The following is a 23,268-nucleotide window of genomic DNA, read 5'->3' as shown; positions in this document are numbered from 1 at the left end:
TTGTCAGCAACATCTGTCCTCATAACCACCATACTCTGTTCCTTTCTATAGGAATCATTTATTAAAAACTCTTTGCCTATTTGATTTCTTACTATTTTTTTTCCTCATTGCGATCTTATCTCTTTATTTAGCAGGCGGAGCTCAGTGTAGGTTTATTTAGGTCTAATGTAGGTGAAAGCATTGCTATCGATGGATTTCTGCATTACTCACCTTCTAGTAATGATTGTTACTAATTGACCTAAGAAAGTCATGCTTAAGGCTTTTCTGTTCACAGTAAAATTAGAGTCATGACTATGGAACATTCAAAGAAAGCATTTGGTTGATTTCATTTTGCTAACAAATGAAATAAAAACCCCAGTTTTGAAATAGATTGTAAGTCTCCCGGAATAGGGTCATTGTCTTCCTTATATCCATTTTGTTTGCGTATAGTGTCTAGATAGTGCCTTTGTCCAGCAGATAAGTTAGAACACGGTGATCATGAATCATCATCTGTAGTAACAGAGTTTTGACAACAGTATCTGTTGTTTGTTTCACAAGGGAAAAGATAATATAGAAATACTTCTCAGCTCTATTTTAAAAGCTTGGAACTTTGAGATGAGTTCCGCAGACCATACAAAGCTATTTTCACTAATTTTAGATCTAGACATTTTATGGTTACATAGCAGAGTAAATTCATTAACTAGACTTGGCAAGAGAAGTGTAATATTGATTACTTATCTTAATTAAAATATTCTGCTTCGGTTAAAGTAATTAGTGCTATGAGTAAACAAAAATAAGCTTGCATTTGTATGCAACATGGGGATAGACTTCCTCTATTTCTATTTGTTTTTTGGGGACATTTTGTAGCTTTTCAGCAATGTTCTAACTTTAGAATTCTATTTTAAAAATCATCACTTTGTACAGTGCAGTTTGTGCTGAGTTTAACCTGTCTTAGGCTCAGTAAAGCTTTTCCTCTCATTATACTGAGTTAGTGTCAGAGTTCTAGGAATTGTGATTTCTAGGCTTTTCCTCTCCATATATTTGAAGTTGGCTATCAAATATGATTTCCTTTCATTTCTTGAGTTTTCATTATTCAATTAGGATTTTTGAAAATCAGTTTGTTTTAATATGCTGTATAAATCTCCCTAGAAACTTCATGTGTTTGTACTTTTAAGTTTTCAATTTATGATAACTTAAGTGTACTCTTGTTTATTGGTAATTATTTTTCACTAGGTATTTGTTTATTTCTTTGTAATTAAGGCATTTTTTTAAATGAGTGGGTGGGCATGTTTTAAAAAATACCTTATATTTCTTTATTGTAAAAGTCATGTTCATTGTAGAAAAATCAGCCCTGATTTTAGTAATGTGACTGCTCTGTCCTTTTTTTTTTTGGATATTTTGTCAATTTTATTGATTTTTTTTAAGGAACCAACTTTTAGTTTTGTAGGTTTTTCTTCATTTTTAAAATTATCCATTTCATTTATTTTTGATAATAAAGATTATAATCTTTATTATTTTCTTTCTTTGATTTTAGTTTGCTGTTAAGTTTCTAGTTTCTTAGTTGTTGACTTGAGATCTTTTTTTAAAAAGTAGGTATTTGTAGCTATAAATTTCCTTCTAAGCACTGTTTTTGCTGCATCCCATTTTTGGTATATTGTGCTTTTGTTTTAATTTGGCTCAAATTATTTTCTAATCTCCCTTGTGATTTCTTCCTTGACACATTGGCTATTTAGGTGTGTGCTATTTAATTTGCAAATATTTGTAAATTCCCCAAATTTCCATCTGTTGTGGATTTCTAATATAATTCTGTTGCAGTTAGAGATCATACTTTGTGTGATTTTAGTTCATTTAAATTTTTGAGATATGTTTTATGATTTAGCTTGTCTGTCCTGGAGAATGTTTCATGTATGCTTGAGAAGAATATGTATTCTGCTCTCATTGGGTGGAGTGCTCTAGATGGCTGCTAGTTCCACTCGTTGAAGTCTCCTGTTCTTATTTTATTTCTGCTATAGGATTTTTACCATGCTTCCTCCAACTTCCTTTAGTTTGTTTAAAAACCACAATTCCTTCCGTTTTTCTTCCTGAGTTGATTTCTCTCTATTCTCTTGAAGATACATCTCCAGTCTTATTCCAGGGTTTTATTTTTTTCAGGGAAAAGAAATTAGACCCTCGTGCAAGCCTTGGTTCATAATGAAGGGTTTGGCAGCTGTCATGGTGTCCCTTTGATCATAGTGCCTCTGTGGCTGCACAGCACTGTGTACCGCTGTGATACCACATTCCCAGCACCCAGCCCAGTGCTGGCTTGTTGGAGGAACACAGTGGGGTTATGAGTGAAAGAATGACCATTCTACTTGTGGCTTATGATCCTAGTCTGTACTTTGTCTTTTCCAATTTCATTTATATTCCCAAAGGTGTATGTTTCAGTACTCTTATATTTGCAAAAACACATACTATTTTTTTGTTTTTGTTTTTTAAATTAAGATGTTTTTAGGATTTATGTATGTCTGTATGTATGTATGTATTTTCAAGTAACCTCTGTGCCCAGTGTGGGGCTTGAAATCATGACGCTGAGATCAGGAGTTGCATGCTCTACTCACTGAGTCAGCCAGGTGCCCCACATTCTGTGTTTAATAGACTTGTTCTATGATTGAGTTTACCACAATTCTAATTTTTTTTTAAAGATTTTATTTATTTATTTGACAGAGATAGAGACAGCCAGCGAGAGAGGGAACACAAGCAGGGGGAGTGGGAGAGGAAGAAGCAGGCTCATAGCAGAGGAGCCTTACGTGGGGCTCGATCCCATAACGCCAGGATCACGCCCTGAGCCGAAGGCAGACGCTTAACCACTGTGCCACCCAGGCGCCCCCACAATTCTAATTTTTTTAACTTTTGATTTTGAAATAACTTGAAACTTCCAAAAATTAAAGTTTCAAGAATGGTGCACAGAACTCTGGTATACTCTTCATCCATGACTATCATTTGCTTTATTATTTGAACTCTGTGTGTTTACATACAGTTTTTAGGGCCATTTGAGAGTAAGTTGCAGAACTGATGCCCCTGCCCTGAATTCCTAAGTGTGTATTTCCTAAGGACAAGATCATTTACGTACAAAAACATAGTATGGTGATTAAAATCAGGAAATTTAAAACCGATAGAATACCTTTATCTACTCAATTCTCCTAACTGTCCTGGTGCAGCAGTTCTATTTCTAGAGCCAGGATCCAGCTCAGGATCACACCTTGCGTTTAGTTTCCACATCATTTAGTGATGTTTAACCTGGTATAGTTGCTCAGCTTTTCTGTGTCTTTTGTGATACTGATATTTTTGAAGAATACCATTTATTTTATAGAATGTTCCTCAGTCTGGGTTTGCCTGCTTCGTGATGATGCTGTTATGCATTCTGCTGGAGCACACAGGATAAGTGATGTTGTGTCTTTACTGCGTTGTGTCAGGAAGCACGTGAGGTTGGTTTCTCCCATTACTGGCGATCACTTTGTCGGCTACAGCGGAGTTGGCTGGGTTTCTCCAGTGTAAAGTTAACTATTTTCCTTTTTGTAACTAATAAATTGTGGGAAAATACTTGGAGACCATATAAATATCCTGTTTCTCATCAAACTTGTACCTACTAGATTTGACATTCACTGAAGATTTTTGCCTGAGTCAGCTGATGGTTGCCAAAAGTTGATGGTCTGACTTCATCATTACTTATCCATTTACTGGTTAACATTCTCATACAAGTAAGAGCTTCCCTCCCTCCTGTCTGTCCCCCCATCCATACATCCATCATTACTGTGGACTTAAGGATCTTTATTTTATTCAGTGGGTTCTAGTCCATGGCTTTCATTCTTCATTTTGCAGTCCACTGGCTAGTTTTGGCCAGTGGGAGCCCTTTCAAGCTGGCTCTTGTATCCTCTGATGTGTTCCTCATCAGTTTTTGAGCCATTCTTTACCTTCTGGATGGAGATATTTATGTTCATTTTGTACTTTCCCTGTCCCAGCTTTGGAATCAGACATCCCTCTCCAGTGTTCTAGTTCCTTTCGTTGGTAAATGATATTTAGAAGCCAAAATCGGGCGCTGAGTATGCCATCGCTTGTAGGCCCTTTTAGAAGTTCATACTGTTATCTGGAGTTCATACTCTCCTATCTCTAATTCCGATACAAAACTTCAGGGGTTTTTCCACTCTTTCTCTGTGTTGTATTTATATCTTCCTTCCCTAACAGTGAGAAATCGGGCTCCCGGTGTTATCAATATATTTACTCATTTTCTCAGCCCTACAGTATACAGAAAGTAGTTTCAGAATTACTAAGCAATGTCACTATAAAAACAAACCTTTAAGTAGAATTTAAGACTTGTATGTGCCCTTTCTGTCTTTATACCGAGGATAAATACACAAGGTACCGTGAACAGAAGTTGATTGGGCTTGTCCTTTAATCTTCCCTGTCAAGGTAATTCTGTTATTTATTGGAAGTGTAGGTAGACTCATTTGTTTCTGTTTGTATGCCATTATAGGCTTCCCCCATCTTTATTGATTGATTTTTTTTTTTTTTTTTTTACTATATAGAACATGAAAATGGTTCCAAAAGTCAAAACTATACAAAAAGTTATACCCAGAGAAGGGTCACTGCCTCTCTTAGCCCTCTTCCCTCATTCCCATCTTCCTTTGCAGGGGACTGATCTCATCTGTTCCTGGTTTTTCACTCTGGTGGGGTTGTTTGCTTGCTTGTTTGTTGTTGTTGAAAAAACGAGATGTTCTTAAATCTATTTCTTGTGCAAAAGGTAGCATATTACACCCGTTCTTTATATTTGGCTTTTTTTTTGTTCTGTCATGTTTGCCCCATATCCTGGCAGTCAGTCTCTGTCAGGTCATGGGGACCTTCCCCACCCATTTTCACAGGTGTGTAGCGCATGCCATATTCTGCATGGACATTTTGTTCCCAGTCGTTTGTACTGACAAGTGATGCTGCAGTGAATGACCTCACACACATGTATTTCTCTGTTGTTGGTATGGGGTCTTCAGCGTAAATTCCTAGAAATGGAGTTCCTGGGTCAAAAGGTTAAAAAAATATGTAGACACAATTTTATTAGATTTTGCCACATTTCTCTCCATAGAGTCGTAGCGTTTTGCGTTCACATGATCCATGTGCGAGGGTGCCTTTTCTCTACAGGTTTGTTACCAACTCATTGTTGCGCTTTTACATTTGACCAACTAGATATACAGTAGGTGACGTTCAACAGCTTTTTAATTGGCGAGGGCCGTCTTTATATTTTTCTTTTGTGAATTATCTGCTCATATCGTTTGCTCATTTTTTTTCTATTGGATTTTAGCTTTTTCTCAATTTTTATGACCTCTTTATGTATTAAAGCTCTTAGCCCTTTGTTATATATATTGCAAATATTTTCTCTCAGATCTTCATTTATGTTTTGGCTTTGTGGTATTTTTGCTGTATTTTTACATAATTGAATTTATCACTTTTTAAAATTGCGCTGGATTCACATCATAGTTAGACAGCCTTTCCCTATATCCAGGTTTTAGAGGAACTCACCCATGTTTCTTGAACTTCTTTTATGGTTTTCTGTTTTACATATAGATCCTAGATCATTTGGAGTTGCTTCTTGTGTTTGGTGTGAGGTACGGGTCTGTTCTGATCTGTTTCCAAATGGCCAGGTGTCTCAGTACCGTTCATCGAAAATTACATCTCTGCCCCAGTCTTCGAGGTGCCCAGTCTCACATCCAGACCTGTCGGCAGCACTGTCTTCCTTGCTGGCCCTCTGCAGACGGAGCTAGGAGCACCGTGTGGCAGGGGCTTGATTTTTCATCAGGAAAGCGGATGTGAGTGAGCCAGTGCAGTGCCAGCCTGCCCGCTGCTGCTGGGCTCACTGCCACACCAGTGGGTGCCTGCCTTCTCTAAACCCTGTTGCTGCTCCTCTCTCTCCTGGTTTTGTCTCTCTCCTGCCTCGTTTGTCTCTGCTTTATGCCCTCTTACTTCTGCTTTGTTTCATCTCTGTGTATTGCCTTGTGTGCCATCTTGCTCGTAAGAGGACTTGGTAACTCTCTGTCTGTCTCTTGAATGAATGAATGATTGTTGGATGGATGCCTGAGAACCATTGTGATGATGCTGTTTTCCGAACTTTCCCTCCACTTCTTAACTGTGTCCTCTCTTTTCCTTCCCTCCTGCCTGGCCGTCAGCCTGCCTGTTTCATTGATTTTTCCTATTTGTGGACTCAAGGTTGTGGTCTTGATGACTCCTTGTTTCACTGGTTCACACTAACATTACATGTGGGCTGTCAACACTTTGTACATGTCAAGAAAGATCGAATCTATTGCATACTAGTTTTTTAGAGCTTGTTTTTCTTTTCTTGAATGAAATGAAATCACTATGACCCATAAGCTCTCTCGTGAGCTCTGTTGTTGTTTATTTCCGACACGTTGTGTTGTTCTGGGTTATTCTGACCCTGCGGCGTGTCCCCCAGCCTCAGTGCTGGCGTTTAAGTTAATCCTTAAGTGAACCCTTGTTATCACTGGTGCCATTTCTTTAAAGGTGGGGGGGCATTTGCTCCTTCTCCCTCGGTGGGGACTTCTCGATCATGCAGTTTGGAGGAGAGGAGGTACCATGAAGAATGAAGGACCCACCTCACTCTGGCCCCTGGTAGGTTTCCCTTCCTTTCTTCAAGGGAAAAAAGTGAAAGTCAGTGATAGAAAGATAAATTGTTAGAGCCTGTTAGATAAATCAAGACTGCCTATACACTTGCTAAGTATTCTTTTAGCCAAAAACAAATGTATTACATGCACGAAAAACACACAAATCATAGTGGTATGATGGTGAAAAATGAAGGCCCAAGTCTGAATCCTACCCTGGAGTCACTAGCTGTGCAGTTCTGAAAACTAGCAAGACTACTTAGCCTTCCCAGGACTTGTTTCCTCAGCTGCAGGAACGAGGTACACTTGGAGCCTCCCTCGTAACGTGGCTGGGGGCTGTGAGGGAGAGCATGGGAAGAAGTCCTTAGCACATGTGCCGGGTCCTTCTACGTGCAGAATCATGTCTGTTTGGCTCCAGTGGTGTCGTAAGCACTCTGTGTACACTCTCCCTGCTCTGAAGGGATGCTTGTGGCTTAGAGATGGAATTCTCAGTTCTGTGAGGATTGTGTCATCAGGCCTTGATGATTTGAATCTGTTCTTTAAAAAGGTATACATTTTAGGTTTTTTCAAGCATGCCCTTTTCTCTTATTATTTATAGTTCTATCCTCTCATCCTTTGCTGTGATTTTCACAAAATCTGGAGGAAACAAGATCCCAAGCCACCTGCCTCTTCGTGGCTCCCTCTTGTGGCTCTGTCTTCCCTAGCTAGAGGAGGGTTTTGCACAGGAGACTGTTTCCCCTTTCTTGGAGTCTCTGTTTGTCCATCTGCCACGCGCTCATCTGTCTGTCTATGCATTTGTTCTTCTGTCGTGTTCCCAAAAGCATTTAAGGCAGCTTACAGAGTAGGAAAATACCCAGTAAGCAGGAGAGGAAATTGGGCCAAGATGAGAAGCGAGGGTAGGAGACGAGCTGGCATGTGTGTTACGGGCGGCGAGGTGCACACCTGGGCCCTGTGGGTTATAAGGATCAGCAGCAGCCTTGTGCCTGAGCCCCCAGCAGGTGTCGGGAAGATGGGATTTGTCCGGGAGATAAATAAGGGGCTTAGCAGGAGCCCAGCTTTTCCTGTTACTGAGGCTTAAGAGAGTATTTTTTGTGTTCTTTGAAATCAAAAACTATTTCATCTTTTTTTCTCCCCTGTCAGAGTTCCATATGTAGTTGGTTATGTTTTGTAAATGGAGATTTCTCCAGAACTCCTCCCCACGTGAGTCGGATGGCTGGGGGAATTTGGCGGTTCCGCTTAGTGACAGAGGTTGGCCAGAAATAGAAAATGGGAGCCACAGACAGCACACTAGCGTTTGTCAGTTATATTTCTTTCGTGCTGGATGATTTGGAAAATGCTTTCATGTAGTTTATCTTCGTTTGAGGACGCGTGTGTCCGCCTGCTAATGCTCAGCTTAGAGCCGCGAGGTAATGCGCGCCGGCTGTGTCATCTTCAAGACGGCTAAGCTAGTTACTACGGACATGTTACTTTTATATAATGCACCCCATGTTCTCTAGTAGGTTTCAACAAAGAGGAAAACTTACCTGAGTTAATTATTTACTACAGGGCTTTGATGGTAAGACTTACGGGGGACATGTAAGCTAGGAAGAATTTAAACTGCAGGGGGGGAGTATTTAAGTTTTATACTATTTGTGCCCCCCTTTCAAAGAAACAAAGAAGACAGAAAAAGCAAAGGATTATTTCTTTTCTTCCTTTTGGTTTGCAGGTGCCCTCACGAGCAATGGCATAAATCCCGACACCAGTGCTGAAATCGGACGTGCTAAGAACTGTCTTAGTCCTGAGGACATAATTGACAAGTATAAGGAGGCCATTTCCTATTACAGCAAGGTGATTTTACTGCTTCATAAACCCCTTACATAATTGTGTTGGTTAACTAGGAGCTCCTGGTTTACACCGTGAAATAGGACAGTATCTCCCAGTTATTTGGTTCTGTAAGTATTCGTGTATTACTCCCTAATGCATAATACAATATACCTAAAAATATTTTTATTTCTGATTTAAAATAATGTATATTTATTTCTATTTTAATTTTTTAAAAAGATTTTATTTGTCAGAGAGAGAGAGAGAGAGAGAGCGCGCGTCTGCACTGGCAGGGGGAATGGCAGGCAGAGGGAGAAGCCAGCTCCCCGCTGAGCAAGGAGCCTGATGTGAGGCTCGATCCCAGGACCCCGGATCGTGACCTGAGCTGAAGGCAGGCCTCAGCCGACTGAGCCACCCAGGCATCCCTCAAAATAATGTATATTTAATTTAATATTTGGAGAAAGGGGAAAAAAGACTATCATAGCCCCACTACTCAGAGATAGTCATTTTCACACTTAAGTATCTATTTTCTGGTCTTCTTGTCAGTGTATATTGCTGATACCGTAAAACATGGCGAGTGTTCTGGGCTCACTGTGTGGAGACCTGCATTTATTATTCGGCGCATCATGTGTTCCTCTGTGTGGTTAAATCTTCCGTGGCGTGCTTTTTAATGATGTGCCTAGCATTCCGTCTTCTGGGTACACCATTCTTGTTACTCTGGATTTAAAAAAGAATTTAAATTTCAAATATACTTTCTGAAGTACTGAGGATGAGAACTCCAGCTGTGCAGGGGTGTGGCTGCAGCAGCAGGTGGGAGCCGCCCGCCCCCTCCCCCTTACTTCTTAGACTGAGGAGTGTGCACAGTCGGGTACGTATCTCTCGTGACCCTCAGGCCTGTGAAGCCTGTGTGCGTGCGTGCATGTATCTCTTATTTAGGAAAACGAGGCTGTCCTGCGCCTGTTCTGCTGCTGCTTGCCTCGTTCCCCGAGAGGTACGTCATGGATGTCTTCCCGCTGCAGGCAGCTGCCCTCTGCAGATAGGGTGGGAGGTCCTCTAACACGTGGACGTGGTCATTTATTCACGCTGGCCTTTCCGTGAGACCGTCCTGAACCCAGCACAGGGAGCGGGCAGCACCTAGAGCAAGACGTGCCTGCTCCTGCAGAGCCCACAGCTCGCTGCGCTTGCTTCACCGTCGTCCTCGGATGGACACTCAGGCTCTCACTTCCTGCTGCTAGGAAAGCAGTGCTGCAGTGAACATCTTCATACATGCGTTCTTGTGTCCTGTGTTTAAGATTTTCTTTATTTGAGAGCAAGCAAGCACGAGGTGGGGGGAGGGGCAGAGGAGGGGGNAGAGGGAGGGGGAGGGGCAGAGGGGGGGAGAGAGAGAGTGAGGGGAGGGGCAGAGGGGGAGAGAGAATTCTCAAGCTGACTCTGTGCTGAGCGCAGAGCCCCAGGCGGGGCTGGATCTCACAACGCTGAGATCATGACCTGAGCTGAAACCCAGAGTTGGATGCTTAACCAACTGAGCCACTCAGGTGCCCCTATTCTTGTGTTCCTGTGTGATTATTCCTTTAGTTAAGATTTCTGGGAATTTAATCACTGGACGTGACATTTACATTTATCATAAATTCTTTTCAAGTTACTCCTCAAATTCCTTCTCCAATAGAGATGAAAAGGGGTAGAATTATTTATTTAACCAGCTTTTTATTATTATTTTTAAACAGAATTAATTAATTAATGAAAGAGAGAGCATGCATGCATGCACCCACGAGCAGGGGCAGGGGCAGAGGGGAGGGAGAGAATCCCAAGCAGACTCTGTGCTGAGTGTGGAGCCTGATGCCGGGCTTGATTGTATGACCCTGAGATCGTGACCTGAGCCGAAAAAGAGCTGGGCGCTTCATCCACTGAGCCACCAAGGGGCCCCTGTTGTTAGCATTTTAAAATAGTTATCTCCTTACCTGTACTTATTTTGTGTACACTGTGACACAGCAATATCACTTATTTTTTCCAGGTTACTGATTGTTCTGCCATGACTTACTGAATTCATACCTTTTCTCTCTGATTTGAAATCCTGCTTATTCATTTATTAGAGTCTAAGTCTGACCTTTTTACAAATTTTTTTCTTAGTCTCGCATCCCGATATTTTATTTCGTGTAGTTTATTTAATATATTATAGGGTGTCTTCTTTTCTTTAAAATTCCTTCCTCTGATCCCAGATTTTCTTGGCTAGTATTTTGACTTTATTATTCCTAAAGAATTCTGAAATATTTTGTTCAAGTTACCAAAAAAAAAAAAAAACCCAACAAAAAAACAAAAAACTAGATTGGAATTTTCATGGGGCTTGCAATAAGTTTTGAATTATTTTTAGGAGAACTTATATCTTTACAAAATTACTTTTTTCTATAGAATATGTTAACATCTCTGCATTATTATTAACATCTTATTTTAAGTCCCACGATAAAGTTCCAGTTGTCTTCATCGAGAACGTGAGCTTGTTTTTAAGTTTATTCCTAGTTATTGTTTTTGTTAATTTTGTGGGTGAGATTTTTTTGTCATTATATTTTTGAACTGCTTATAGCTGATACATAGAAAGGCAGATTGGTGTTTCAATACTCATTTTGTAAGTGGCTAGATAAAAATTGTAGGTATTAAGTACTTTCTCCAGAGTCCTTGCTTTTCTGTCTTTTTAATTGTTTCCAAGATTATCAAAGTGATCATAGCTAGGTTCTGTCGGTGGGCAGACAGATGGAGAAAAGTCATGTGGCTTGTAGAACTGCTTCTAGCAGTTTAGTGAGTGCTTTGGACTGGAGAAACAGAGGAACCCAGGTTAGGGCAGGGAAGGAAGCTCTGGCCGTGCGCAGGACCCAGGCTCTCCTTCCTCTGTGGCAGAGCCCTGTGGGCATGGCAGGTGTGTGCCACCTCCCCAGCCAGGTCTCACTGAAAGCTAGTGGCTCCCCGCAGCACTGAGTCAGTAAGGATTCGAGACGCGTCTGCCGTGAGCGCAGCAGGGTGTCAGGTGGCCATGGGTGATGTGTTTTCCAGTCCCGCGAGTGGAAAGAGTAGAGGAGCTGGGTTTGAGGCTCTCCTCCCCTGTCTCCTGGCTGTCTGACTTCAGTGCAGCTATTTGCTCTCTTTCAGCTCAGGTTCCTTTTCTCTCTGGTGGTGACATGAAGCCCTGCTGCATCGCCCTTTCAATCGGGGTAAACAGTTTGTATCTATTAATGCCTACGACAGTGGCAGGCTCATTCGTATTGCTCCATGAAGAACTGGTCACCGTCTCTCCTTCCCTGGTTGAATACATGTTCAGCAAGACGCCTGGGAGAAACCAGTTCCTCATGTTGTGTAGGGGACACAAATACGGCAAATGGGTGTCTTGCTGTCTCTCTGGCTGTATTTTCATTTGTTTGCTTCATTTACTTCTTTGCTCCTTTTCTTTCCTCTTATGTCCACCACCACCATGAAGTGACAGCGGTCCAAGAATATTTGTGCGCTGCCCAGATCTGAGAGTATTTGATTCGTGTACACACACACACACACACACACACACTCATCAGGCTACCTCCCGCTTCCTGAGGGAGAAGCACCACCTTTGGCTTTCACTCACTGCGAGTGATTGCAAACTCTCTTAAGCAGACCCTTGGTGGCTTCACGAATGATTTTTTTATTAGATTTCTGATTCGTGGCCCAGGAAATTCTTTCGTATTAGAACCGGTGACTAGAGACACAGACCTTCTGCTGAGATACTGGTGTTGGAAGGAACCTTAGAGAATGTATGGCCCCATACCTTTCCATAGCTGAGTTGCTGAAGTCCAGAGAGGTTAGGTGACTCTATCAAAGTCAGGCAGTGGCATTATTTGGACCAGAAGCTAGGTCTTGTGTCTTGTGCGCACAGATGAAAAGGCAGCTGGATGGGGAGGCAGAGGACCCTCCTTGCTTGAGTTACAGTGTTGGCCAGAGTTCTCGGTGTTCACCTGCCTCTAGCTATGTTCGGGTGGCCTCTGCAGAGAAGGTCACTTTGTCCCTAATGGAATGATATTGCCACCGTAGTTTTGGAGTCAGACAGACCTGAGTTCAAATCCTGCCTCCACCAGTTACTAGCTTTGTAACCTTGGGCCAGAAACTTTACTTTTTTTAGGTCTCATTTTGGGACCTAAAATAAGGGTAATATTTGTTTAAGGGTTTTTGTTTTAGAATTGAATGAGCCAATTCCTGAAGAATTGCTTGTATCATTCTATGCGGGGACCTGTGCTGGTGGGTAATTACCAAGGACCTACTAGTGAGAACGGGTCTTGATCCCCGTGCTTTTGTTCCAGGAAAATGCTTATGGGAGACTAGGTACGTAGGCAGTTAGTAATTGTCCTTTCTTTTCCTAATCCCCGCTGATTATGGATACCTTTCTACTAATGTATGAAAAATTTTTTATGATCGCAGTTTAAATCTCTTTGTAATATAATTAAAAATATGTAAATGTAACATAAATTATGTGAAAAGATAGAGTTGACTCTTATTCTCACCTAAATGGAAGTTTTAAGGGTTTTGAAGGAAAAGAAGTTATTTAATTTCAGTGGAATAAAGTCTTTATGTTAGTTTGTTGTTGTCGTTAAATGATGTTTAAAAATTGGTAGATTTCTGACCTCAGAGTTGGTGGTTAGGTAGGTATAGTTCTTTTTATGATTGTGTCTGATAATTGTTGTAATATATCATGAATTGTAGACATGTCACATATTTGAAAAGAGGGGAACATGGAGGCCTGCCCTTCTGTACGATTTCTTTTTCTACCTTATAAAAATTAGTAAGAAGCAGAGCGATTCTACCTTTGCTTTGTCATACTTGGTAAATGGACAGGTAGGCCTGCCAGGCCTCCAGAACTCTCAGTACACACGTGATGGAACGGGGCGGCTCCCCATGTTTGATGCCCTTGAAGAGTATTGGTGAGGGACCTCCTCACCCTTGGGCACTCGTGTACAGGGACTCAACTCTGTTAACCTTTTCTTCAACTGCAAGTTTTTTCAGATAGCTCAACTGAAAATCACTCCAGCTCTGGAACTTAGGAAAAAAGACAAAACAGGTTTAGAGAAGAAAACAGGCAGCAGAACAGTCAGCGTGCAGAGTTCCGTAGTGTAGCGTCAGGCGGGGCACAAGCGCTGGGGAGAGGGTGCTGGAGAGAGGGCCTGGGGCGCCTCGGAGCCTCCTCCAGCCTCCGAGCCACGTGCGTGGCTGCTCTCCTGGCCGGAAGCTACCTCCAGCAGAGCCGTGAGCACTGGAGGCGAGGCTTGAGAGCACTCAGCCAGTGTTACTATCAAGTAGGGAATAAAGGCCGGAATGCTTTTCTGTCTACTCTGTCTTCGTTTGTCCTTCATCTCCGAGTTGAGAAGCAGGACCAAGTAACTTGGAGACCAAATCAGAAAGGCATGGAATACTTAAGTGGAGGGCACACAAGGATACAGGGAGCTAGAATGTTTGCGCAAAGTCAAATGGATTTACAACTTCAGCAGGTGTGAGAGAGTCTAAAGGTGTTTCAAAGTACGGGAGATGCTAAGTGGAAATGGAGGCAAGTATCCATTGAAAATATTTTGAAATTTTGTAAAATATCCAGCTGTTGTGCATTTGTGGGTTCAATCCACCAACCTCCTCTGACCCCATAACAGATGGGCTTTCTCAAACACAAACCTCCATCCCCCTCTCCGCACCGTGGGGGGACTGTCAGGTCCCCGAGCTTGGGGAAGTGCGCTGTGGGGTCCCGGAGTCCCCATGGTATGGCTTTCACGGTACGGCAGAGAATCTTTGCTCTTCCTTTGACAAGCTCCTCCTTCCTCCCTACAGTACAAGAACGCTGGAGTGATTGAGTTAGAAGCGTGTGTCAAGGCTGTGCGTGTCCTCGCCATCCAGAAGCGGAGCATGGAAGCCTCAGAGTTTCTCCAGAACGCCGTTTACATTAATCTTCGGCAGGTGGGTGTGCGTCCTGCTTGCGGATGAGTTCGCGCAGCTCTTTGGAGCTTCTGCTCACGAACCCATCTGACTCTGCTGCACTGGGACTCAGTGTGGCACGGTGCCAGCTCTGCAGCCAGAACTTGATGTCCTGATTAATGTGGCTACTTGTTTTATTTCTTCACATTATGATACTTTACTTTCAAAATCTCACAGTTTCTATCCTTAAATTTTTTCTTGATTGGAGAAACCATTTTGCCTCTTACCAGCTTTGTGACTTTGAAGGAGCTCTGTGCCTCTTGCCTCACTCTTTTCACTTGGGATGTGACTGCCATTTGTCACCCTGTGTGTGTTTCTGGAACATGAAGTCTGTGGAAGTCCTTTGTACAGCTCACGTTACACAGTAGGCACTCAACAAATGCTGCTCAGTCTGCATCTAGATGGGATTTTACTAAAGCAACCATCAAAACTCCTAATGTAGATTGCTCCTGCAAAATCACGAAGCTGCTAGTCTAGAAAGCTTTGAGATGTTTAGCTAGTGTAACTTGGATTTTTATGGACGCGGCAACTAAGTCTCCAGAGTTCAGCAGCTTGCTTAAGGACTTGTGGCTGGTAGTGGAACACAGGTGACTGCTACACAGTAGCTCTTTGCTGAGCGCAGGCTGTGTGGGGGGTGGGAAGGAAGGGTGGAGAAGGCAGGTTCTGCCTTCTACCAGCTGACAGCTTTGTGGTAAAGATAGACCTTCGTGGTGGGGTGCGTGAGAAAAAGGGGGCGGGGAGCAAGTGGCAAATGGATTTAAGCTAGTTTGGTGGTGGTGGAGGGTGTGGGGCCCGGGGCTGTCTGAGGCAGTGAGCTTCAAGATGGGATGGGAAGCATGCATAGGAGATAGCCAGGAGAGGGGGAGGTGGGAACCGAGCATTCCGGGAAGATGGCTCAGCAGGAGTGAGCCTGAAACCAGAGAGAGTGCGTTCCCTGGAAGGACCCGGACCATGTAGAGACAGTCTGGAGGGGGAGCTTGAGAGAGGGACCCGGGTCAGAGCTGGAGGTCTTGTTGGCCAGGGGAAGGGTTTGTAGTTTATTCTAAGCACAGTGGGTTTTAGAGGAAAGGCCTTACAGGCACGGGAGTGGTATGATCCCATTCGTCTCGAGTAGGGAGGAGTGATGGGCCGGGTGGGCAGACGGGTGCTTCCAGTGCTGAAGGGAGAGAGGGAGCGGACCGTACACACGTGGGTGGTACAAAGGGAATGATGGGGGACTTCGGGGGAGGGTCAGCCAGACTGCCTCCCAGGCTCTGGCTCCATGACGCCCATGCTGTGCTCTGAGAGGGAGAGCTGCAGAGGACGCTTTGGGGGGAAAGGTGATAGGTTCACTGGTGGATATAGTGAAAAACCTGTTAGATATGTGGGCCTGGGGCTCAGGCGAGAGGGAGGGTAGGGGCTGGGAGAAGGGAGAGAGACTAGAGTCATTTTATATTGTGGGCACCTAAAAAATATGAATAAGAAGACACTCAGGCCTCTATATCCAGATTTAACACATTAATATTTTGCCATATTGACTAGAGATTCTTCAATTATCATATGATTTCTCTCATATATGGAACATAAGAACTAGGAAGATCAGTAGGGGAAGAAAGGATAAAGAAAGGGGGGGTAATCAGAAGGGGGAATGAAGCATGAGAGACTATGGACTCTGAGAAACAAACTGAGGGCTTCAGAGGGGAGGGGGCGTGGGGGAATGGGATAGACCGGTGATGGGTAGTAAGGAGGGCACGTATTGCATGGTGCACTGGGTGTTATACGCAACTAATGAATCATCGAACTTTACATCGGAAACCGGGGATATACTGTATGGTGACTAACATAATATAATAAAAAAACATTTAAAAAAATTAAAAAAATAAAATAAAAGATTAAAAAAAGATTCTTTGTTTTCAAAATAGGAATAAAATAAATAGAAACAAAACTGGAGCTAATGAACGTCTCTGGGTTGGTGTGTATCCTTCTCCTACCTATTTTGATACCTTCTGTGTTATAGGCATAACCTATAAAGTGATAAATATTTTAGTGTAACACTTAAGCACAGGGGCTCTGGCTTCACTCCCTTGTGCCGGTGGTGTGGCCGATCTGTGCTCCCTTCTCTTCCCTGGGAAGCACCTCACTGCCCCTCAGGCCCCTCGTCACAATGATTCCCAGCTCAGACGGGCAGGGAGGCTGCTGGAGCGAATAAGACACCTCAGGGAGAGATAGAAACAGAGGAAAGCCAGTAAACCCAGTACCAACAAATAAACCACAAAGAGAAAAATCCTGCGTTGTTTGGGCCATTTAGCGTAAGGGAAACAGCACCACAGAGACTCAGTGTGGAGTGGCAGTCCCTTGGTGGCCTGAGCGGTTTGTTCCTGAGGGGAAGCCACTTTGTAGGCAGGCAGGGGCCAGCCCTTGTGAGCGTGGAGACCGTGGGCTCATCAGGTGCGTGGGGGATGGTCCTCATGGGAGTTCACGCGGTGGAGTCCTGCAGGCCTGGAGGGCCGTCAGACAGGCTTGGGCTCACGCCCCATCCTTGCCCCTTATTAGCTGCGTGACCGCCAGCAAAATCCCTCCGCCCCTCTCTTAACATCTCCGTGTGTGAAATGGTAGAACAGCAAGCTCTCCCGGCGACGGGAAGGACTGGTTTAGATGAGATGCGCTGTGTCCGGGACTGTCGTGGTATCTGCCCTGCGGCAGCTCTGCAGGTGTCACAGTCTGGTGGGGACGGGGGGTGGGGGAGTCACCAAGAAGGCCTGAAGCCGTGGGACCGCAGGCCGTGTGCTTGGGGCAGGTGGGGGGAGGGCCCGGTGCAGCCAGAGTGGCCTTGCGCGTGGATGTTGAGGGTTTTGGCTTTCATGGTACAACAGCTGTTTTCACAGTGGGGACATAAGTGCACATCTTTTATTTTTTATTTTTTTATTTTTAAATTTTTTTTCTTATTTAAATTTAAATTTTGTTAGTTAACATACATACAGTATTGGTTTCTGGAGTAGAATTTAGTGATTCATCACTTACGTGTAATACCCGGTGCTCATCACAATGAGTGCCCTCCTTAATGCCCATCCCCCATCTAGCACATCCCCACCCACCTCCCTCTATCAGCCCTCAGTTTGTTCTCTGTCTTTAAGAGTTTCTTATGATTCACTGCCCTCTCACTTTTTTCTCCCTTCCCTTACGTTCCTCTGTTTTGTTTCTTAAATTGCACATGAGTGAAATCATGTGGTATTTGTCTTTCTTTGACTTACTTCATTTAGCATGATACACTCTAGCTCCATCCACATCATTGCAAATGGAAAGATTTCATTCTTTCTGATGGCTAATATTCTTTTGTATATATATAGACCACATCTTCTTTAACCATTCATTACTCAATGGACATCTGGGCTTTCCCCACAATTTGGTTATTGTGGACATTGCTGCTGTAAACATTGGGGTGCAGGTGCCCCTTCCAGTCTGTATTTTTGTACCGTTTGGATAAATACCTAGTAATACAACTGCTGGGTCATAGGGTGGCTCTACTTTTAACTTTCTGATGAACTTCCACACTGTTTTCCAGAGTGGCTGCGCCAGCTCGCATTCCCACCAGCAGTGTAAGAGGGCTCCCTTTCCTCCGCATCCTCGCCAACATCTGTTGTTTCCTGACTTGTTCGTTTTGGCCGTCCTGACTGGTGCGAGGTGCTATCTCATTGTCTCATTGTGGTTTTGATGTGCATTTCCCTAATGCCAAGTGACATGGAGCATCTTTTCCTGTGTCTGCAGCAATTTGGGTGTCTTCTTTGGAGAAATGTCTGTTAATGTCTTCTGCCCATTTCTTAACCTTTTTTTTTTTTTGTTTGTTTGTTTGTTTGTTTTTGGGTGTGCAGTTTGATAAGTTCTTTATAGATTTTGGCTCCAGCTCTTTATCTGATAAGACATTTGCAAATATCTTCTCTGATTCTGAAAGTTACCTTTCAGTTTTGTCAACTGTTTCCTTTGCTGTGCAAAAGCTTTTTATCTTGATGAAGTCCAGAGTTCATTTTTGCTTTTGTTTCCCTTGCCTCTGGTGACCCGTCTAGTAAGAAGTTACTACGGCTGAGGGCAAAGAAGTTGCTGCCTGTGTTCTCCTCTAGGATTTTGATGGTTTCCTGCCTCACATTTAAGTCTTTCATCCATTTTGAATTTATTTTTGAAGTATTGTAATATTTTATAAAATGAACTATTTTTACAGGAAATGATAGGTGACAATAAGAGAAAGTAGTAGTAAGAAACTGTTTGAAAAACTTGGAAAAAGCCCCGTACCTTAGCAGACACGAGAGCATGCTGTAGGACCAGTGTATGTTTATCCCAGCACCGATGCCTGCTATAGACCAGATGTTCAGGAATGATTCTGGGCCATTTAAGAACATTTTGGCTCATGATTCTCTTGACTACAATCTGTGACCTCTTTGTCTCTGGTTAATTTTCTCTTCCGAGCCATTAAATTTTACGCGGGCAACTCTGTTCAGATATAAGAATAGCCTCTTTAAACTTCTTGCTGCAGTTCCTTAATGAAGCGGTTGCTAAGGAAACCCAGCAAAAGCTGGTAGATACGCACATGATAATTGTAACCTCGGAACTTTATGTCAGATTAAGCTCAAGATCAGAGGTTTGGGGAGATTCAGGAAAGGCTTTTTACGATAGAGGGAGAAGTGTGAAGATACAGCCTAGGTAAGACAGACGTGTCAGTCCCGGCAGCAGGGCACCCGGCTTCCAGGACGGTGTGTGGGGAGTTCATAGTTGTTGCAAGGAAACGGTTGCATGGGGAGGGAGGAAAGTCGAGTTCCTTACTGAGAACAGAAAGGAGAGAGGGAACGGAGAAATGTCTGGTTGAACAAGATACGGCATGGCGTTCTTGTATTTAGGAGAGTGGTTTTGTGGGGAGCAGGCATAGAAGGAAACCTCAGAGCTGTAGAGAAAGGAGCAGATGGGCGGGTCTGTGCTGCCAGTTGGGCTTCAGGTGAGTAGCTGCCTGCGAAGCCACAGGGTCTGGCTCAGTCCTTGTGCTGGAGCCCAGCACGCCGAGGGGAGAAGGGAGGGGGTGAGAGCAGGTGCCCCACGCAGCCCCACGCGTTCAGTCAGCACAGGCGCTCCGGGATGGGAAGGCTGTTCCAGGACTTGCCTCGTGGGGGGTGCCCCGTGCTGTAGGTCTTCATCTTGGAGGGGCACCCGGGCTCTTGGAGCTCATGGTCTGTCCTCCTGCCTCAGCTCTTGGAGTCTGCAGTCGCCCTTACGGAAATCCACCTTCTTCGGCACACGCATTTTCATCATTTCCATCCCCTCGTTCTGTCTGTTCCGTCCTCAGTTTCTCCTCACCCTCATTTTTATCTTTTTGTTGTTGTTGTTGCTAAATTGTGTTTAAAAAGTTGATTTAGATTTTTTTTTAGAATGAGGCAGAATGTAAATAAATACATAAACAGAATCACAGACACTTACTGCCTTTTGAAATTCTAAGCTGCTTACCCTAGTAGTTACTTAAAAATGGAACTGAATATTAAAGTGATACATTTAAATAACAAAGTTTGGTAGCGCACGCGAGTCAGAGCCGGGGCCATGTCTTAGCGGTCTCCGTAGTCCCCGGCCAAGCACGCTTGTCGGAGAGCAGGCCCTCACTAACGTGTGTCAGGGGGCCGAGGCGCAGACCGCCGTGAGGAGCGCAGCGCTCACGGGCGTTGGTGCCGCTCCTCTGAGTGCCTGTGGCCGTGACCGTGTGCGGGTGTGCGAGGCCTCGTACCAAGAGCCCTACGTGCGTTTCCGCATTTCATCTTTAAAGCCCTCCCGTGAGGACTTTGTATTTTTAATCTATTGTACACTTTATTTTGAAGGATTTTAAGCTTCCAGAAGAGTCACGAGAGTAGTACAACGAACACGTATATACTTTTCACCTAAAAGGACAGTATTTGTCTTTTTGTGTCTGGCTGACTCACTGACCATAACGTTTTCAAGGTTCCTCCATGTGGTGGCAGGAATCAGTACTTCCTTCCTTTTTCACAGCTGGATAATAGCTGTGGATATGTCACATCGTGCGGACGTGCCACAATGTGTGGACATGCCACGTTTTGTTTATTCTATCATCAGTTGATGGAAATTGAGTTGTTTCCACCTTTGGCTGTTTCTGAATGAAGCTGCTGTGAGCACTGATGTGTAAGTTTTTGTAGGGACATATGTTTCCCATTCCCTTGGGTGTATATACCTGGGAGTGGCACTGCTGGTCATCCCGTGGCTCTGTGTCTGACGTTCTGCAGTTACCAGACTGTTTTCCACAGCAGCCGCACCATTGTCCGTACGGCAATGTGTGAGAGTTCCCACGTCTTCACATCCTCACTGATGACTGCTGTGGTCCATCTTTTCGTTATGACCATCCTGCTGGGTATGAAATGCTCATTTTGGTTTCAGCTTTCATTAACCCGATGGCTAATGATGTTATGCTTATTGGCTATTGGTAAATGCATGTAAATTCTTTGCCAATTTTTAAATTGGGTTTTGTTTTCTTTTTACTGTTAAGTTGTAAGAGTTTGTTATATATCCTGGATACTAGTCTCTTATCAGATACGCGCTTTGCAAAAATGTTCTCCCTTTCTGTGGGTGGTCATTGCACTGTCTTGATGATGTCCTTTGCAGCACAGTTTTTAATTTTAATGAAGTCTGTTTATCTGATGTTTCTTTTATCACTCATGTCCTTGGTATTGCATCTTGGAAAACACAGCCTAATCCAACGTCATGAAGATTGATTGTTTTCTTGTAGGAAGTTTATAGGTTTAGTTTGTGTGTTTAGGTCTTGGATCCATTTTGAGTTAATTTTTATGGTATGCAGTTGGGTTCAAGTTCATTCTGTCGAAGGCAGATACCCAGTTGTCCCAGAACTGTTTGTCGTGTGGACATTCTTCTTCCACTGAGTGGTCTTGGCATCCTTGTGGAAAATTAATTGATTGTACACGTAAGGTTTGATTTTTAATTCTGTTCCATTGATTTATATGTCCATACTTACGCCAGTACTGTACTGACTTGATTATGGTAGCTTTGTAGTAAGTTTTGAAGTTGGGAAGTGTGAGTCCTCAAGCTTTGGTCTTCTTTTTCAAGATTGGGTTGGCTATTCTGGTCCCTTAAACTTCTGTGTGAATTTTGGGATCTGCGGGTCAGTATCTCCAAGGAAGCCAGCTGGGATTTTGATAGGAATTAGGATGAAGCTGTAGGTCACTTTGGGGAGTTTTGGTGTCTTAATATTGTCTTCCATCTCATGAACCTGAGGTGTCTTCCATATGTAGGTCTTTTACAGTTTTCTTCAGTGATCTCTTATTGTTTTCAGTGTACAAGTCTTACACATTTTTGTTAAACTTATCTCATTTTTTTCTTTTTAATGCTATTGTAAATGAAAAGGCTGCGTTTCTTGAGGGCAGGACTATGTCTTGTTTATCTGTATATTTCTAAGATTTTATTCATAGTAAGTGCCGGATCTATACTTGTTAAATGAATCTATTCACAGCAGTTTCTCTCTCCCCATTTTGTAAACGAGACTCCCAGATTCAGGTTATGCTACCTGAATCAGACCCTGCAGGGGGCACAGTGTGGATGATACTGGGAGCTTATTCAGGATGGATTCATCTTAATTTCTTTAAAAAAACCAAAACTTTGGGTGTATTTAGTCGGGTGCTTTAAGTCAGGTGTGTAGAATAGCTAGGGTTATTAGTTTCAAAATAAATTTCTAGTGAGAGTGCTGTGCTCGAAGCCTAATTCATGTGACTCTTTGAAGAGGGTCATGTTTGGGGAGCTTGGCTAATTAGCACTTGTGTTGATTAAGTCACTACAGCTGTAAGTGGTGGTGGAGCACTCGTGAGGACGAGGGAACCGTCCCCATGGTAGCGTTGCTGCGGTTGTGAGCCGAGCCGACTCCTGACGTGGTCTAGCTTGCGCGTCACAGCCCGCTGCGGTGAGCCTACTAAATGCTTTGCCAGTCATCTGTTGAAACAGAGCCACAAGCACTGATGAAAGTTCAGGGAAGGGGAGTCATAAAGAATAAGATTGAGGTTCATCCTTTGAGAGCATTTTTCTGAGAGTAAGCGTTGGATCCGTGCCGAAGAGGGTGGCGTTGGAGTCCGCTGTTTGAGATTTACAGGGTACAGTACCCCTGCGTGGCAGCCCAGGGTTTACAAAACTCCAGTTCCAGTCCAAGGGAAAAGCGAGTGGGAAGCCCCGTGGCGGGAGGAACGTGGCTGCTAGAAGCTGAGGCACCCGGGGCTGGGAGGCTGGCGTGCGCCGGGGAGGTGCAGGAGACAGTGCAGGCTGCGTGCCATCCCCCTTCGGCTTTAGCCTCAGAGCCGTGTGCAGTCACTGGGGATTTTAAGCCAGGGCGTATGGTGCTGTAAAGCATCACTCTTCTGGAAGCCTGTGGAAGGCTGGCAGGAGGTGACGGGTTGGCGCAGAGGCGGCCGCTTTGAGGTTTGGCCGTCAGGGGGTCTTCATCCTAACTCTGCCACTTAGCAGCAGTGTGGCCGCACGGCTCACTCAAGGAAGCAGCATTTCTCTCATCAGTTGGACTGCTGATGCCCCGACTTCCCAGGATTGTTGTGAAGCTTCCTTGAGATGACACGTGTGCAGCCCGTTACCCGGCTCCACGCAGGCGTTCCCAAGCGGCTCTCAGGGAGGCACACCTGGTGGGACTTGCTCACTGACCACAGATGGGCTGTGAGGGAGCGGAAGGCGCAAGCATGGTGCTCTGTCCTGGGAGAGTGCCCGTGGCTGCAGGCGGCCCGCGGCCCTGGATCCGCTGTGAGCGCCTGGAGGTTGACGTGCCTTTGGAGCGTCTTAATCAAGTGTCACGGGTGAGCAGCGTTGTGCAGCTGTGGCGCTCACCGAGGACGTCAGTCCCCAAGCTGAGCATTTTCAT

The 23,268-nt window shown here is 44.1% G+C and overlaps 1 protein-coding gene across 9 annotated transcripts in view; it reads left to right on the top strand.

Moving 5' to 3' along the window:
* TRAPPC9 (trafficking protein particle complex 9) overlaps positions 1-23,268 on the top strand; it is a 601,443-nt gene that overhangs the window by 78,593 nt on the left and 499,582 nt on the right. For all 9 annotated transcript variants that reach the window (XM_019801179.2, XM_034668653.1, XM_034668654.1 and 6 more), the window contains 2 exons: positions 8,323-8,444; positions 14,241-14,366. In XM_019801179.2, coding sequence (XP_019656738.1) covers positions 8,323-8,444; positions 14,241-14,366 — 248 coding nt within the window. The remainder of the gene's footprint in view (positions 1-8,322; positions 8,445-14,240; positions 14,367-23,268) is intronic.

The sequence above is a fragment of the Ailuropoda melanoleuca genome, chromosome 9 (genome assembly GCF_002007445.2).
Source record: "Ailuropoda melanoleuca isolate Jingjing chromosome 9, ASM200744v2, whole genome shotgun sequence".
Lineage (NCBI taxonomy): Eukaryota > Metazoa > Chordata > Mammalia > Carnivora > Ursidae > Ailuropoda > Ailuropoda melanoleuca.
This window is presented reverse-complemented; position numbering and strand designations above follow the sequence as displayed.